Raw genomic sequence first — 18,203 nt, forward strand, 5'->3', positions numbered from 1 at the left:
AGTGTATGTTATGTTCTGGCAAGCAGAAGGTCGAGCAGGTAAAATACTGGGTGATTAATATTTTAATGTAAGAGTACAGACGGCACATAATGTCTTCCTCAGTAGGGCCTCCAGGCCCAGCCAGTAACTCATTCAGCCAGGAACCTTCATAGAGAATATCTGAAAAAGAGCAATACCATTTGAGAATTTAATCCCAACTATCAGCATACAGCACACCTCCCTTCCCACTAAATAAAAACTGGAACCGAAAGAGAAAATGGTTCTAGGAAGAAACAATTAACAATCACAACAATGTAAAATAACACAGTAAATAACAATAAAACAGAAGTATAACCAATACAAGGAATCCAATCTCAAAACGCAAACAAATGATTACTTGTTCAAGACATACTTGGAGTGATACAATGTCTGATAGTTTTAGTTATGAGGAAAGCTAAAAACTCTAAATGGTGGCTTAAAATAATTTTAAATCATATAAATGTTTAGGCTTACAATAATTCCTTCAGGTTCTGCCAATATCTTTCTTCCAAACGCCATCAGAGGCTAAAGCCCCAGAATAATTTTGTGTGGAATTCGAAAATACTCTCTCTAAAGAATGGGCAACCAGTGGAGGCCTGATAGGCTACGAGCATCCCTTCCCAGCATCAGGGGTATCAGCACTCAAGGCAGGTCCTCCATGTACATCGGATAGAATGGACCTGTCAACCACTCTGCGCTCACCAGGTACAACAGGAGCTCCAGAAACATAATTTTTGAGATGGAGCCTTAAGACTAGCTCCAAAAGTAGGTTACTCTAACTTAAGTCTCACATTATTCTCATGCTGAGCATCGCCATCCTTAAACCTTCGCCACACTCCTCTTGCTCCACCACTTCCCAGTCTCCATCTTCACAGAATGTTGAGAAAGTTGCACATTAGACTTACTAGGGAAGAATTTGGGAGACACTTTACCAGCACCTGTGCGACTCCCAATTCTTACTTTGCCTTCACTTGAACATCACAATCTATTACTTTTCTTAAATTGCCATACCAGAGATTTCTCCTGAGCTGACACTCTCAATTGTATCTCATGGACATAATGCATAGTACTTCTCACTTAGTTTTTTTTTCAGAAACCAATTGGGTGACAACACATTGGAAGAAAACCTTCCATGCAACAAAACAAATGGAGCTACGCATATAATGAAGTACAGACTCTTATGATAACTCCATATCCTCTCAAAAAGAGCTTCCTGCACAGCCCAAAAGACATATCCAGTACTTTAGGTTGCTCGCTTGCAGGCTATGTAACGCAGTGGCTAAATGTTTAATTTAAAAAGTTCTCCAAAATTTGACTTGTTCATAAATTGTAAGATACCACAAGGCCCCTCTGAGCAATTTGGACCAAGCTGCTTCTTGAAAGACCTGGAAGAATTTAAAGAAATCCTCTCATAATCAACGCTCCTTCCACCCTTAATTAATCTCTGAACTTGTAAAAGAAGTTGCGTTCTTGGGGGTACTGAGCTCTCCCTAGGCAACCCTTGGACAATAACTTACAAGCATACAATGGCACTCATCATTCTCAACAGTGCCATTCCATTTGTTTTGCAAAATCACTCTCTCGGCAACTATCACACCATCAACCAACCCAGACACATGTTCAATGTCCTCACTGAAAGTATGCTCCAAATTGCCACAAATAGGATCATGTGCTGACGGGCACCTAGCCAGGAAGTCAGCTTTACATTTCCTTCCTCTGGCAATATGTTTGGCCTTGAATTTGTATTCATACATTTTTGAAAGTAGTCTAATAAGCCTTGGTGTTGCGTTGTTGCCCTTCTCATTCAACAGAAATACCAAAGGTTTATTATTAATGGCAAATAAAAACTCCCTACCCTACAACTAAGTTGCAAAAAGTGTTATGGCCCATACTTAAGCCAATGACTTCTTCTCTATAGTACTGTTATTTCTTTTCCACAGACAATGGAAGTTTGGAGGTAAATAGCCCTGTGCTCCCCTAATCATCAATAATTTGATTTGACTGCCATCAACTGTGACCATAGAGGGAGCATCACCTATGAAAGGTTGAAGTGCTGAGACTTAATCAAGGTTCTCAAATTAGAGAAAGTCAAATCTTGTTCCTCATTGCAAACATATTTGGTTTCACATCTCACAAACGCCCTCTGAGGTTCCGTCCGCACAGGTAAATTGTCTACAAACCATAAGTAATACTAACATAGGCCTAAAAAGGACCTCAACTTCTCTTGTCACAAGGTGGGGAACATTTGTCTATTACCTGCAATATATTGTCCTTGGGCTCGATATCTTGAGAAGAAATATTGTGTCCCAGATTCCAAACCTGTTCTATTAGGTACCTGCTTTATCCCCTATTAACCCTGATGCTATGTTTGCTCAAAATGTTCTTTGTTCAATATTTGCAAATGTTCATGAACAAAATCTGAAGATATCAAAATATCATTTTAGTAAGCCAGAAACTGTTTTTCATTCCCCCAGACTTGGTGCATCGACCTTTAGAAAACTGCCACAGCCAAGGCTAGGCCAAAAGGCATATGCAAGAGTCTTAATGCTCCAAATGAAATATTGAATGCAGTTAAAGAATGTGAGTCCTCACTTGATTTCACCTGGTGCTTAGCGGCTCTTAAATCAATCACTGAAAAAACTTTGCCCCCCAGCTGTTCCAACATTTCCTACATTTTCAGAAGCTGGAAACAATACAACAGAATGTGTTTGTTTAAGGGCCTCAGATCTATGCACAGGGTGGAATCAGTTGTTAGAACTCTACAGCCTCAATAACTTTATCTACCAATAGCTTTTCCAGGTGCTCTTTCAATTGTCCTCTGATACTCAAAGGCACACTGCCAACATTATCTATCACATAAATAGCACTGTTTTGTAATATAATCATACGCTCATAACCTTTAACCACCCCAAACCTATCTTAGAAAGATAGACATGATTATTCCAAATCTCACCCAGAGATTCAATTTGTAACTCTGGACCATCACCCAAACAAATCTAATAAGCACCATCCCAAATTTTACCTGGTCCTTCCAACACACAATGCTGTAACCTGTTACAGCAACATATATACCTTTATGTGGATTACTTTATCCTTGTAGGCCAAATCATCATTAAAGTTCCCCATCATGTTGATTTCCTCCCCCTCAAAAGCTACAGGAAGTAACAAATAAACATGAGCCCATTCCTGCATGTACAGCTTATTGAATATGATGGTGATGGGAGGCCTTGAATTTACAGTGACGTTAAGGGATACAATACCAATTTGTATTTTGTATATAGGAGATCATCTCAATCAAGAGTGTTATCTTTCTCTCATTTTTGACATCTTCTTGGCCTTTTATCTCATGCACGTCAGGCTAATTTGACACAACCTTTTGTATGTTCCTGCAGACCCTAACAAAGTTCCCTAATTTACGACATTTCAGGCAAGTTTCCCTATAGCAGGACAGATAGTAGCATTTGCTATATGATTCTTGGATCCGCATCAGAAAACACTCTACTTGGACCAATGGCTCTTTTTATGCTGCTTCTTATTGCCACTAACAATGGAAGTTATTTGCTTGGGTTAAGCACAGTGCTTGTTGAAAGTTGTTTAACCAATTCAGTTACCTCCAATATGTTCTATATATTATGCAAAATATTCTGGTATGTTGTTATTGAACAGATGGTTGAGTACAGTATTCTTACTTTCACATGAGGTAAGGGCAGCTCAATGTTGTTATCCAAGGCACACCTCTTCAAAAGAACACTGCATCCCAATCAATCATGGGTCCACAAGCCAGCTACTTCTCCTGTTAGTTGTTGAATTTATGCTTGTCTGATCCCGTATATCACTTAATTACCTTTTTTGTTAGGTTCACGCTACAGAAATACCACATACACACAGCTTAATTTGGGTAATATAAGGATGGTATGCTGACATTATACATAAAAAGGATTAATTTCACACTACAAGCATTTAGATGCTAGCAAGTTCAAGAATATTGTTATAGTCTTTTTCTAACAAGCCAGTGGAAAACATTTAGATTTTGATTCCTTGTTTTACTTACAGAAGTGCACTATCTTTTTTTGCCTGGTTTTATCTTTTCAAGCAGCTGCTGCAGAATAAGTGAATACAAAAAATGAATTATTACCCACACATCTTGCGCTTGCCCAGCAGTTTGGCAAGAAAGATTAATTTTGTGACCACCTTTTAAAATTGCAGGCATTCACACTATAGCGGAATCTATCCTTTTTCATGTTTTTTGGTCCAGTAATTTTATTTTGCATAAAAATGGTTAAAGGTGCAACCAACATCTCTTTCATAATCTTAATGCTGGGTAAACAACTTGTTTTTATTTGGGGTGCTTTGTTCACATTTGCCTTTGTCTGCGGGGCAGTGAATAATGTTGATTTTATGTTATGTAAATTATAGCACTCCTCCAATAAAGAACCCTTGTACTATAATTTTTTTGAAAACTGTCACAGAGCCTCACCAGCCTCATAAATTAAAAAAAATCCATAAAAAATAAATACAAAATACATACCTTAAGGGGTTTTAGGTCTTCTGTCTTCATCCATTGGTCTTCTCAGCTGTTATTCTCAATTTTTCACCCACCACATTATACAGCATGCAAGATAGAGCAGTTAATCAGCCAGCTTCAGTCACTGGCTCTCTTGCATGGTTGATACCCCCTCATTTCTTCCTAATCACATGTACATATCTACTTAAAAAGAAGTGTACTTCAGAGCCAGGGCTATTGGCCAATGTTTTAGGTGGCCAGCATTATTTTTGTTTCCATTCTTTAGCTTTGTTCAATTTATTAAGCAAACATTTGTGTTTAAACTTCGTGTCTAATTTAGAATTTGGCAGAGGGTCACTCTGTGACAAATGTGACAGATATCCACTCCACCTTATTACAAGTATCACAGGATATAATGCACTTGCTATAAGGTGAAGTGATATCCGTCCAGTTTGTGATCTCATCTGCCAAATTCTAAATGAGGTCCTGTGTCTTGTAATGAAAGTAGTACAAAGCCATCAGTCCCTCTCTTTGTGCAAATTAGAATCTTAATGTGCATTGAACCTAGAAATGATTTCTAAGCACATATGCTCACTCATACCATGTGAGAAAGTAGCCTCTTTCTAGCATGGTTACCCCCACTTTTGGCCTGTGTGTGAGTGTATGTCTGTGTTTTTACTGTGTCACTGGGATCCTGCTAGCCAGGACCCCAGTGCTCATAGTTTGGGGCCTAATGGGTGTGTTGGCAGTAGTGCTTGACTGTGTCACTGAGGCTTTGCTAACCAGAACCTCAGTCTTATGCTCTCTCTGCTTTTAAATTTGTCACTGTAGGCTAGTGACTTAATTTACCAATTTCAATTGGCACACTGGACCCCCCCCCCCTTATAAGTCCCTAGTATGTGGTACCTAGGTATCCAGGGCATTGGGGTTTCAGGAAATCCTTATGGGCTGCAGCATTTCTTTTGCCGCCCATAAGGAGCTCAGACAAACCCTTTTACAGGACTGCCACTGCAGCCTGTGTGAAATACTGCACACACTATTTCACAGCCATTTTCACTGCACTTAAGTAGCTTATAAGTCTCCTATATGTCTTGCCTTCACTTGCTGAAGGTTAGGTGCAAAGTTACTAAGTGTGAGGGCACCCTTGCAGTAGCAAAGGTGCCCCCACATAGTTCAGGGCCATTTCCCGGGACCTTGTGAGTGAGGGGACGCCATTACACGCGTGCACTACATATAGGTCAATACCTAAATGTAGCTTCACAACGGTAACTCTGAATATGGCCATGTAACATGTCTAAGATAATGGAACTGTCCCCCATTTCAAATCTGGTATTGGGGAGCCAATTCCATGCGTCCTGGGGGCTCCACTATGGACCCCCAGAACTGCCAAACCAGCTCTCTGAGGCTTACACTGCAGCTACAGCTGCTGCCACCTCACAGACAGGGTTCTGCCCTCCTGGGGTCTGAGCAGCTCAGGCCCAGGAAGGCAGAACAAAGCATTTCCTCTGAAAGCAGGGTGTTACTCTGTGATGGGCCTCTGCTACAATACTCGGACCCGTCCTGCCGAGAGGTGAAAACTGCCACTGTCTCTTCCAACCCAGAAGAGCATGACCCACCGACCTATCCCCTTTCACTTCCGGGTGTAGAAAGGCAGGGGAAGTCATTGTGCGCCTTGCCCGGGGGTACAAAGGAGGACAGGGGACTGAATGGCGGCGGCGGAGAATCAGGCGAGAAGGAGACCCAAAGAACCACTGACGGTGACCGGGGAAAAGGAGACCTCGCGGAGACCGACTGCCGATCCGAAGGAGTGCCCAAAAAGTAAGCGCGCCGGGAGGCACCCAGCACAAACTCCGGCCACCCTTGTGGGACAGCATGGCCACCTCAGGTGCGTGGATGTTCTAGATAAAAGGGGGGGAAAGGGGAAGGAGAGGGGAATGCGAAGATGGCACGGGGATCAGAAAAAATCTGATAAATTGTTTTGTTACTTTATTTCTGGGTTCTTTCTTTTAAAAAAAATGTATTTTCCCTTTATGGTTTAAAAAGGGCGGGGCAATCAAAACGGGAGCAAACACAGAAAATGGTTCCATGAGATTGTCGGGCACCTAATCCAATTCTAGGTACAGGGCACAGAGGTAAAAGAAAAAAAAGGAGGGTTCGCACGGGGAAGAAGAAACAAATGGTGAAATACAAGAGCAGACAGAAACTCGGAAAGAAGAAGAGCGAGTACAAAGACATAAACCAAGGGCCAAAGCAGGTATATCTCTAAAAAGGACAACACAAAGCAAACCCAGAAAAGAAATACCGAACAAAGAGAGGAACAAAGGAGGAGACCTACAGAGCAGGTCACAGGGAAGGAGAAGGAGGGTCAGACTTATACCAGGAAAAGACAGAAAGAGGCAGAAGACAAGTAAAAAGAGAGGAAAGAACAACTATAGGGTCGAAATAGAAACATAGCAAAAGACCAAACACCACATGCGCCTCCTGGGAGCCCTGTAACGAGAAGACGAAGGGAAGAATAAAAGAGACATTCATCATCCATAAGGAAAACCTGAACTGTATGAGATAAGACTAAACACCAAATAAAATTCAACATCACATCTGCCACTGACTACTTGTCCTTATTGTGCCAACCTGTCACATACACCCTCTCCCTTTGGAAAGAGGTGTTATAGACTGGGGAGGGGTAGCCTCCCCCAGCCTCTGGAAATGCTTTGAAGGGCACAGATGGTGCCCTCCTTGCATAAGCCAGTCTACACCGGTTCAGGGACCCCTTGTCCCCTGGTGCTAAACTGGACAAAGGAAAGGGGAGTGACCACTCCCCTGTCCATCACCGCCCTAAGGGTGGTGCCCTGAGCTCCTCCAGTGTGTCTCAGACTTCAGCCATCTTGCTTTGCAAGGTATGGGGGCACTCTGGAGGGCTCTGAGTGGCCAGTGCCAGCAGGTGACGTCAGAGACTCCTCCTGAAAGGTCCATACCTGATAAGGTAGCCAATCCCCCTCTCAGGGCTATTTAGGGTCTCTCCTGTGGGTTCTCTTCAGATTCTGCTTGCAGGTTTCCTTCAGGAATCCTCTGCAACTACTACTTCATCCTCTGACCTCGGATCAACCGCAACCAGCTCCAGGAACCACTGTAACAGCAACAAAGTATCCATAAGAGATACTTTTCTTCTGCAACTTCAGCTCCAGCCAGCAACTGCAACAGTTTCCATGGTGTGCACGCTCTGGGGACTCTCTGTCTTCATCGTGCACCAGAAGGACCGAAGAAATCTCCCGTGAGGTGATGGAGTCACCCCCCCCTGCTCACGCAGGCACCTTCCAAGACGACGACTGTTACCCTTGTACTCCTCTCACAGTGACAAGCATACTCCTAAGGACACAGAAGGTGGACCCCAACAACGTAGACTTTCCTGAGGTCTTGCTGACGCACTTTGGAGGAGACAAAACTTTGCCTTCCCTAAGAGCGACGGTACCCCTGTGTACTGCATCTTCTTCAACGCTTGAGGCCTCTGTGCACTATTTGCAAAATTCCCTTGTGCACAGCCTGGCCCAGGTCCCCAGCACTCCCTCCTGTGATGCTCAACTCGTTGAGTTGTTCTCCGGCAGCGTGGGACCTTCCTTTGTTGTGCTGCACCAACTGCATTTTGCACCTCCTTTGTCCCCCGTGTCCTGGGACTCCCGTGGGTGTTGCCTGGCATCCTGAGGGCTCCCTGAGGTGCTGAGAGCCTCCTCTTCCTCCTCACGTAGAGTTGAGGCCCCCAGGTCCCTCCTGGGTCCAGCCAGTGCCATTTTCACACAAATCGCATATTTGTCGTAACAAAGGCTTGTTGGTGACTTCCAACACGAAATTACATCTGAATCCATCTTCACGTCCTGGGACATCTTTTGCATCATGCAGCAACCAGCTGGCATCTTCCTAGGGTGCATTTCTGCAGTCTTTGACTAACCAGGGACTCTTCTTTTGCACCCTCTTCTGGGTTGGCAGGTGCTCCTGTCCTTCCTGGAACTTCTTTCGACTTCTGGACTTGGTCCCCTTCTTTTGCAGGTCTTCAAGTCCAGGAATCCAACAGTTGTTGTTTGCAGACTTAGTTGGTTACTGCAGTAATCCATATCACGAGGTGCAGTGTGTCCTAAGGAAACTTGGAGTACTTTACTCCTGCATTTCTGGGCTCTGGGGTGGGGTAATTTACTTACATTTACTGTATTCTTACTATCCCAATGATTCTGCACACACTACACATGTCTAGGGGGGAATTTGTGATTCACATTCCACTTTCTTAGTATATGGTTTGTATTGCCCCTTGACCTATTTTCTCCCACTGCATTCTATAGCATTTCCTATTGTTTGCACTGTTTTATGATTAATTACTTGTCTAGTTTTGGTGTCTAGTGTATATATTGTCCATAATACTTACCTCCAGAAGGAGTATTGTCTCTAAGATTTTTTTGGTACTGTGTCACCCAAATAAATACCTTTATTTTTGGTAACACTGAGTATTGTCTTTCCTTGTGTATAAGTACTGTGTAACTATAAGTGGTATTGCATGAGCTTTGCATGTCTCCTAGTTCAGCCTAAGCTGCTCTGCTATAGCTACCTCTATCAGCCTAAGCTGCTAGACCACTACTACATTTCACTAATAAGGGATAACTAGAGCTGGTATAATGTGTAAGTTCCCAAGGTGCCCAGTACAAACCAGGCCAGCCTCCTACACACCAGTATTGTGCTATTAAAATTATATATGAAGAATATAGTTGCCATGTTTAGGCAACAGCATACCTTTGTTTTTTTCTTATTTGTGGCACATTCTGTAGTACTAAAAATGTTTAAAATAACCATTGTCTCATCTTCTCTAGACATGCCCTATTGGCTTTGCTCTTGCTTGTTTAATGTTATTAAAAAGGATCGTATGAATTTAACACTAATTATTTTTAACCACATTCCTCTGGTAACGCCTCATAAACCTGTGTCTAGGTTTCAGCAAGCATTGTGCACCGTAAACACATTGGTCAATTACATGGTATCAGTTTGTTAGAGTCTTGCCCTCCTTTGAATCCAGTTGGGAAACGATCCCTTGTTAAAGTTTTTTACGCAAAGGTTCTGGACTGTCTCTTTTAACCGTGTATTTGAGGAATAATGGTTAAAACAACGTTTTCATTACTCATAATTAATTCACGGTGTACCTATTTCCTCTGTAAACCTTTATGAGGGATCCTGATGACTGTCTGTCAGCAAGATAGCTACACAGAGAGTCAGACAGAGAGGTATATAGACAGACACACAGATGGAATGTAATCCATGGATTAAGATGTGAACTAGCAATTCTGTGAAACTATGATGCTCTAATAAAATGTTTTTTTCCAGCACCCACAACCAAATTTCCAGTACAAAAAGATTAGTCTCGCCAGAGCAGCTTGACAATATACAGAAAATATTATCAAGAAATCTGTATCAAATAAGAAAGACGGTAAGAACTCCATCTCAGATATGAGACTTATGAAATTAACTGAATTGTTTTTCGCAACATTTTTTACTTCAAATTTATACATCTGACTTTAGTTTTATCATTTCCAGTATTGCACTTAGTTGTATCATTCAAGGTGAAGGAAATGAAAAAGTAGACGGCTAATTGTATTTTGATGTTGTCGGCTTTACCGCTTTCAAAGATGTGTACATTTCCAAAGATCTTGGCATACTGCCGTTTTTCTCCATATTTGCAATTTCTTCAGCATGACGTATTTTGGAAAGCTTGAACAATAGATTATTTGACACTTCTTCACAGCAGGACTCCAGTGTTATGCAGTGCACTGCAGTGTCATTGAGGTAGTTCATTTTTCTGCTCTGTGGTGTAACAGTCCTTGAACGCAGTTGTGGCTTTTTTAAGTGTAGCTTTCACCCCGAAACTTATTTGTAGACTTACTTGATCTCTTAGAAGGTTAGGTGGTCAATCATTTTCCTAGAGGTAAATAATTTATTTTTTAATGGGGAGATCCTGACCTCAGCTCACCTTATTCCCATTATGTTAGATCATTTTGCAACAGTCATTTCTCTATAAAGAAGTTTTAGAAAATGTATGTACTAACAGTTTGCATTATTTGCCTTCAAAACTTTCAAATCACAAAGCATATGTCTATAGAGTCCACATAATAGATTGAATGCGAAAGAGCGAGAGAAAGAGAGAGAGGGAAAGAGAGAAAGATAGAGAGAGAGAGAGCTGGGCCTTCTGGTAAAACAAAAGTATGCACCTGATTGTGAAATCCAAGCAGTAGTACTTTAGCAGCTTTATATTTGGATGTTGAACTCCCTGATAGGCCCCTCTCACTTATCATGCCATATTTAGGATCTATTTTAATTGGACAGGCAGTGGAAGCATTCTAAGTAAAACTCTGTTACCAAATTCATAACGTTTTACCATTGCCTATTATATTAGTGGAATAGATGTATTTTCCTTGTTTTTCATTCATAGCCATCATACCATAGTCTGGTTGGCCAAGTAGTTAATGCGAAGCTTTTCATGCTGTCAGGCTTTGTGCATAGTTTTCCCAGAGTTTTAAACACTGTTGGTAGTGATGGTAGAGAATATTAACACAGAGAAAACTTCAGTAGCCAAAACAGCTGTTCACTATGGGGCGTTTCACATATTTAGTGTATTTATTTGTATGAATTATTTATTTAGCTGAATGTGTGCTATGGTAAACCTTCGGTCATATGGTGTGAATATAAATCTAAGGTACAATGGGCTTGAGGCAGACCATAACTGATCATTGGTTGCAGGTGCTGAGAGGATGATCTCACTTATAACTGTAGTCTGTGTGTCTGCTGGGGTGGAAGCAATCAACATCATGCTGGTAAGTGGATTTGGAGAGAGTGGGATCATTTATGAATAGCGAGGATCTTAGAAAAGGTGAGGTTTTTTTTTTAATTTCTAAAGTGGCGTGATCTGTGAATCACATTGAGACGGTTGGCAGAACACATGGATGTTGTCTAGCTCTTGGTGTGTTTGTTCCTGGCACCCACAGCCATTCTGCCAAAGCACCTGATGATCTGACTGAAGTTCTTGAGTCTGATACAGGCTATGGGTAGGAGCTTAAGGTATTTTTATATAATTGAGGGTAAAGTGACCCCTGGTTTTAGACTAGACACTTGATAAAACAGTAAAAATATGTTGGACACTCTGAATTCAGTTTACCGTTTGTAGCCAGGTGCTAGATGAGCTTATGAGAACAGACATTATTGCACTATTGAAAAAAAATAACATTTAGGCCCATATTTATACTTTTTGACGCAAAACTGCGCCAACGCAGTTTTGCGTCAAATTAATTAGCGCCGGCTAACGCCATTCTGAAGCGCCATGCGGGCGCCGTATTTAATAAATGACGTTAGCTGGCGTTAGCCGCCGTCGCCGTCTGGTGTGCGTTAAAAAAAACGACGTACACCAGGCAGCGCCGGCGTAGGGAGATATGGGGCTTGGGCGTCAAGAAATGGGGCAAGTCAGGTTGAGGCCTCAACCCGATTTGCGCCATTTTTTTTCACTCCCAACCCCCATAGAAATGACTCCTGTCTTAGCAAAGACAGGAGTCATGCCCCCTTGCCCAATGGCCATGCCCAGGGGACTTCTGTCCCCTGGGCATGGTCATTGGGCATAGTGGCATGTAGGGGGGCACAAATCAGGCCCCCCTATGCCACAAAAAAAAAAAAAAATACTTACCTGAACTTACCTTAATGTCCCTGGGATGGGTCCCTCCAGCCTTGGGTGTCCTCCTGGGGTGGGCAAGGGTGACAGGGGGTGTCCCTGGGGGCATGGGAGGGCACCTCTGGGCTCCTTCCGAGCCCACAGGTCCCTTAACGCCTGCCTTTTGCAGGTGCAAAAAAATGGCGCAAAAGCGGCCGTACGTCATTTTTTTTGACCCGCCCACTCCCGGGTGTGATTTTTGCCCGGGAGTATAAATCCGACGCACATGCCTCGGAGTCGATTTTTTAGACGGGAACGCCTACCTTGCATATAATTAACGCAAAGTAGGTGTCCACGCTAAAAAATGACGCTAACTCCATGGACTTTGGCGCTAGACGAATCTAACGCCAAAGTATAAATATGGAGTTAGTTTTGCATCGAAATTGCGTCAAAAAAAACGACGCAATTCCGGCACAAACGGAGTATAAATATGCCCCTTAATACGATTTGTAAAATCCTGTTAGTTCATTGAAAAGACAATGTTAGACCTGAAAACCTTCGGCATACACTTCCCCGAAACGTTTCACCTTCTTCTCTCCTGTTTGCTGAAATTCATTTTTGTTGGCTTTAGGACTCTAGCACTGGTTAGCAGTGGTAACATGCACAAAGTACTTGTGATCCCTCCTTTAAACATGGTAAAATTGGCTTACACCCAATTGGCACATTTAATTTATTTTCTAAGTCCACAGTAAAGTGATACTACACGTACCCAAGGCCAGTGAAGTAAATGCTTTGAGTGGGCCTGCAGCACCTTTAGTGCCTCCTCTAAAGTAGCCTTTCAAAACATGTCTTAAGGCTGCCATTACAGGACCTTTGGTTGGCATCCGGGTTGCAGGTCCTGAACTACTGGGTTTGTGCAGTGTTAAACTACTAATTCGACATTGCAAAATAAACCTTTTGCCTGGCCTAAACTCCCCTTTTAATCCATTTAAGTCACACATAAGATAGGCCCTAAACAGGCCGTAGGACAGAGTGCATTTTATTTCAAAGCTTGAGCATGTGTTTTAAGATTTACATGTCCTGGTAGTGAAAAAAACCCAAATTCATTGTACAATACTGTGATGCCCATCTATTCCTAAGGACAACATTGGGTTACCTTATTACATGTAATAACTGGTAACATATGATTGGGAACAGGTAGAAATGTCATGTTTGGACTCAAAGGAATTTTAAGTCAGATTTTTATTTGCAATTCTGAAATTGGCACTCTTCGAAAGATGGCATTTTCTATGTCCTAACCTTTTAGCACCTGCAGCCAGTGTCCTAGGTCACATGACTATGAATAGTTGACAGCTGACCTTTGTGTATTCCTCTCAGACAGTGAGACAAAGGGGAATTAGGTATTGGCAGGATGGGAGGGGTGGAGATTTTCCCTGCCCCACTTACTTTTCAGAGGGCTGCCTCTAGCCCACTGAAGGAACTTGGAACCAGCCTTTTGTCACCTTAGACTACTTGGAGCCAAGTCAGAAGAAGTAAAGAACTTTCCAGAGCCAGATGTGTGGGTAGCCTAGAACTTTAACCCACTTAACAGGCTGGCATTCAGGGTCACTCCTGGACATTTGGAGACTAAAGAATAACTGCCTTGTTCCCTAGAGAACTGCCCTGCTGCTTGAGGCCTGCCATATTCAGCATAAACCTGCCCACTGCTACCAGAGAACTTCCCTACTGCTTGGGCCCTGCCTTGTTCCTCAGAAGACTTGCCTGCTGCTTGAGGCTTGTCTTGATCTCTGACTGGACCTGCTGCCTTCAACCCAACCTAACCAGAGTGACTCCAAGTGTCAGTTGGCTGCCCTTCTGTTCTAAGCAACAGGGACATAACAAGCTCCAGAGGCCTCCCTGTAGCTGCCCAATTGACCTGCAACTGGCCCTATCTGAGCCTTTCTGGCCTATGGTAGAGTGAGTCCTGGATCCCCAAAAGGTGCCTAAGTAGGTCCTGTACATTTGGCTGGCATCAAGGTGCAGTCCTCTTCAAGAATAGGAGAAGTCCTAAACTACTGGGCTGTAAGGACAGCAAACAGGCTGATTCACACTGAAACTCTGCTGCCTCTGATGACTGCAGTGCCAAGCTCCAGTAAGCCAGATTCTTCTTGCTACTGCAACAGCCAGCAACGTGAGATCTGCACTTGTGCTACAGCAACGACAGCCAATGGTAAATGCCAATGCGACCCTCTGCGATACCTGACTGGATCTTTGTGCTACAGCTACAACCGTTCACAACACCAGGCCTGCTATACATGCAACAGCAACGACCATGACAATATTTTCCCTGTTCCTTTTGGCCTCCTCCACTGTTGATGGATGGATGTTATCACGCCGGACTTTGAGAAGGTAACATTTTCAGCGGGACTACTCGTACATCCTCCCCTCTATCATAGTCTGCCTGAACTTGAGACTTTCCCCAGTCTAGCATGACCAGATGACTATGAGTGGCGCTTTGTGCTTTTAGGTGCTTTGTCTACAAAAAAGTTTATGGTCTCATTTAATTTATTAAAGCTAGCTCTATTTTTCTAAATTGGTGTGTTTTTTTTATTGTGTTGTATTTTCACTTTATTATTGTGTGTCGTCCATAGATACTTCAGAGAGTGCCTCTAAATTAAGCATGACTGCTTTTGCGCCAAGCTACCAGAAGGTTAAGCACAGGTTCATTTGTGACTTTTGTGGTTCGCCCTGAAAGGAGTTGGGGTTGCTACTTGAGTAGTGTTTCCATCCCCCTGAATCAATAACCCAGTTTGTTACAAAACCCCAGACACCACAGATCCAAACAACTATCACCTCATTACAGGTGCTCAATAGATGTTGAATCACTTGAAATAATAGTCAGAAACCCATTCTAAAAATGCATCAAATCAAATGCCATGCTTCACTGACATCAGTTCGGGATCTCATCGGTGCGCTATTGATTTTGTCCTCTGCCAAGAACAATAAAAGTCTGGGCACACCTGCTGCACTTAAACACATATTTATACTTCTTTAGCACCAAATTTGCACCATTTCTTTTTATGCAAATTCGTCACGAAATATAGGATTTTGCGCCATTTTTTGTGATGAGTGTAAGGTATGCGTTTTCCATCCCAAAAATGGTGCTATCCCCATTGCCCCATATTTAACCTTGTGCTACAATGACACACGGGTGGGAGGAGCGGCAGATTAATGGTGCTAAGCTTGCTTAGCACCAGTATTTAACACCTGGGTCAGACCAGGCATTATGAGACCTGTGTACCCATTTCCATGGTTAAACACCATGGAATGGGTCCACAGGTGCCCTCCCAAAGCAATAAGGAACACCCCTATCAGAGGGACACTGGAGGATGGGGACCCCTTCCCAGGTAAGTCCAGGTAAGTAATTTTAAAATATTTTTTAATTGCAATCGGGGCCCTAACTTGGGGCCCCCTGCATGGTACAGGGTGCAATGGCCATGCCCAGGGGACACCTGTCCCCTGTGCTGGCCACTGGGGTGGTGAGCATGACTCCTGTCTTTCCTAAGACAGAAGTCATGTTTTTGGTGGTTGTGCACCAGAAAATGGCAATAGTCTGGTTAGAGGCACAACCTCCTTCCCTACCGCCTCCCCAACTCTGCTAGCATCATTTTAGTTGATGCTAGCCCAAGCTGAGCACCAGCTTGCACCATTCCATTAATTTGGCGTCCGGCTGACACTCAGGAATGGCGCAAGCCGACGCTATACTTTTTTATAAAAGTATAAATTTGTGTCTTTACTGTAGTAAACTTTAAAGTGATGGAAAGATTGCTCGAGTAAATCCCATCCACTGGTGATTGCTCAGGTCATCTTCCAGCAAATTGCTTTTTGCCTAATATGTCACCCTAGACAGAGAAAAATAGTATGCAAGTCACTCTTGGCCCAGCTCCATTAGGAGCTGTGCAACCTGAACTGCCAGGCAGTGTCCACCCTTACAGACAAAAGCACAAAGAGCCCCAGTTCAAACAGCCACCAATTCATAAAATCATAATCAAATGTAATTGTTATCATGCTCCCTCAGATCCGTTTCTCTTCGCAACTCTTCCGATCCGATCCGATAAGAGATAACGCATAGTCACAAGGGATAATTACAATCTTGATTTTGAGAAGATGATTGCTGGTGGTGAACAGTGGCACTTATTTTTGGGGACCTGCGCGTATTTGTTTCTCGTCAGACATTTGCCAAGAACAAGAGAAGGAAAACCACATAGATCAGATTTAATTATTTTTATCGATACGCTTTTGATGGTTGATATTGCAGTTTTTCCGTGGTTCCTACAGCTTATTAGCCCTCCGCCATACCCCCTAGAAGGATTTTCGGAGACACTTTGCGTTGACAGTATTATCAGGTATGAGTGAGACCAGACACTATTGTATTTTAAACAATAACTTAGGCTCTGCATGTGTCTTGAAAAGCCATTTTTGCGTGTACACTTGTCACGGTGATGGGTTTAAGTGCATGTTTTGCATTTTCACGGTGATGGTGGTGTTTTGTATAGCTTCCTATCTTCACTTTCCTTGGATCCCTCACTGTCAGTGCAACGGGCTTGACAATCCCCTATAATGATGTGACAATTTTCAATTGAGTTATTCATTTTTTATCATGCTTAGATCAAAGACTGCGTCATGATTTATAAGTACCCTATGGTGCCCTGAAGAAGGTGGCCCCAGTATTATGTGACCATTCTGATTGGTCAGTCCACCGAAATACGTGTTGGCTTTGGGTCTTGATGAAAACCAATTATTCTTTTGGATCGACTGTGAAATCTTGATATTGATATTCTATGGACACTGGACGAGTTTGGGCTTTGATGAGAATTTATTATTCTTTGAAGTATCTCTAAATAACTTTTTGAGATTTATATCATTTGGACTTTGGAATGAAATCGATACATACCATTTCACTACAGGATCTGTTCATTATTAACAAGCATTATCCATCGAGTTGCATTTAATGTATGGTTATATATGCTTATGATTTCGATTGTGGCCGATCAACAGTATTCTTTGTATGTATTTGTATATGTTGATGTTATTATTTGTTAGTCCAGTGCTTTGGATGTTGTTTTTTGTTTTGATTTATTTTGTTTGTTTGTTTTGTGTTATATTGACATTGGTCTATTAGTTAAACGTTATTCTGTTTTGTTTAGGGGGAATTGTCTTACAAGATATGTGTTTTGATTACTTTGTGTGTATTTCTATTAATACAAATGATTGTGTGTTCAATATAATGCAATTCCAAATTTGCTATTATGCATTAATATCTGGGAGAGTGATGTTTGTTTTACTGCTTTAGTATTTCCCTAGATCTCTCTCTGTATTTGATCAGGGACCCTTTGTTTGATTGCTTTATATGCAGTGGATTAAGGTGCCAGAGAAAGCATATGTAGAATTAAGTGAAAGGGAGAAGGACATGCTTTCACAGCCAGGGATGGATAGTGCAAATGGTAGGAGGAATAAGTGACCTTCTCGGAGAAATGAGGAGCAGGGTACCTGGGTCCTGGACCAGTCCGGACATGGACGGACGCAGACGTACTTGACTTAGGCATAGGCACGCCTTTGGCACACCAGCCGCGCGTCCGCTGCATCTTGACCCTTATGTGAGGTCAGGGAAGCAATGGGTGGCAACTAGACAGCAACCCAAGTTCCTCGAGGGAGTTGAGGAGGAGTAAAAATGGCATCAGAGGCCAGGGGCATACGGAAAGGAGAGTGGAATAGAGTAAAGCTCAGGTAAGGTGCCCTTCGCCAAAGCACCCATGTGACACACAAACAGCGCTGAAAAGCAGCTAAGACCAACCTGAGTCCACTAAACATGGACCTGAGGGGTCAGAGAAAAACATAAAATTGGCTAAAAACGATAGCTATGTAAATATTATTGTTAGAAATGCTTAAAAGATGCTTAGTAAAATATAAATCACCTTCTGAAGTTAGTCTGAGGGTGCCCTGCGCATCCGCTGCATCTCGACCCTTATATTGAGT

The 18,203-nt window shown here is 42.6% G+C and overlaps 1 protein-coding gene across 1 annotated transcript in view; it reads left to right on the plus strand.

Moving 5' to 3' along the window:
- Nucleotides 1-18,203, plus strand: part of LOC138259736 (sodium/hydrogen exchanger 2-like) — a 503,208-nt gene that overhangs the window by 433,709 nt on the left and 51,296 nt on the right. Inside the window, exon 9 of the mRNA XM_069207631.1 lies at nt 9,881-9,983. Within this exon, the coding sequence (XP_069063732.1) occupies nt 9,881-9,983 (103 nt within the window). The remainder of the gene's footprint in view (nt 1-9,880; nt 9,984-18,203) is intronic.

The sequence above is a fragment of the Pleurodeles waltl genome, chromosome 2_1, assembly GCF_031143425.1.
Source record: "Pleurodeles waltl isolate 20211129_DDA chromosome 2_1, aPleWal1.hap1.20221129, whole genome shotgun sequence".
Taxonomy (NCBI): Eukaryota; Metazoa; Chordata; class Amphibia; order Caudata; family Salamandridae; genus Pleurodeles; species Pleurodeles waltl.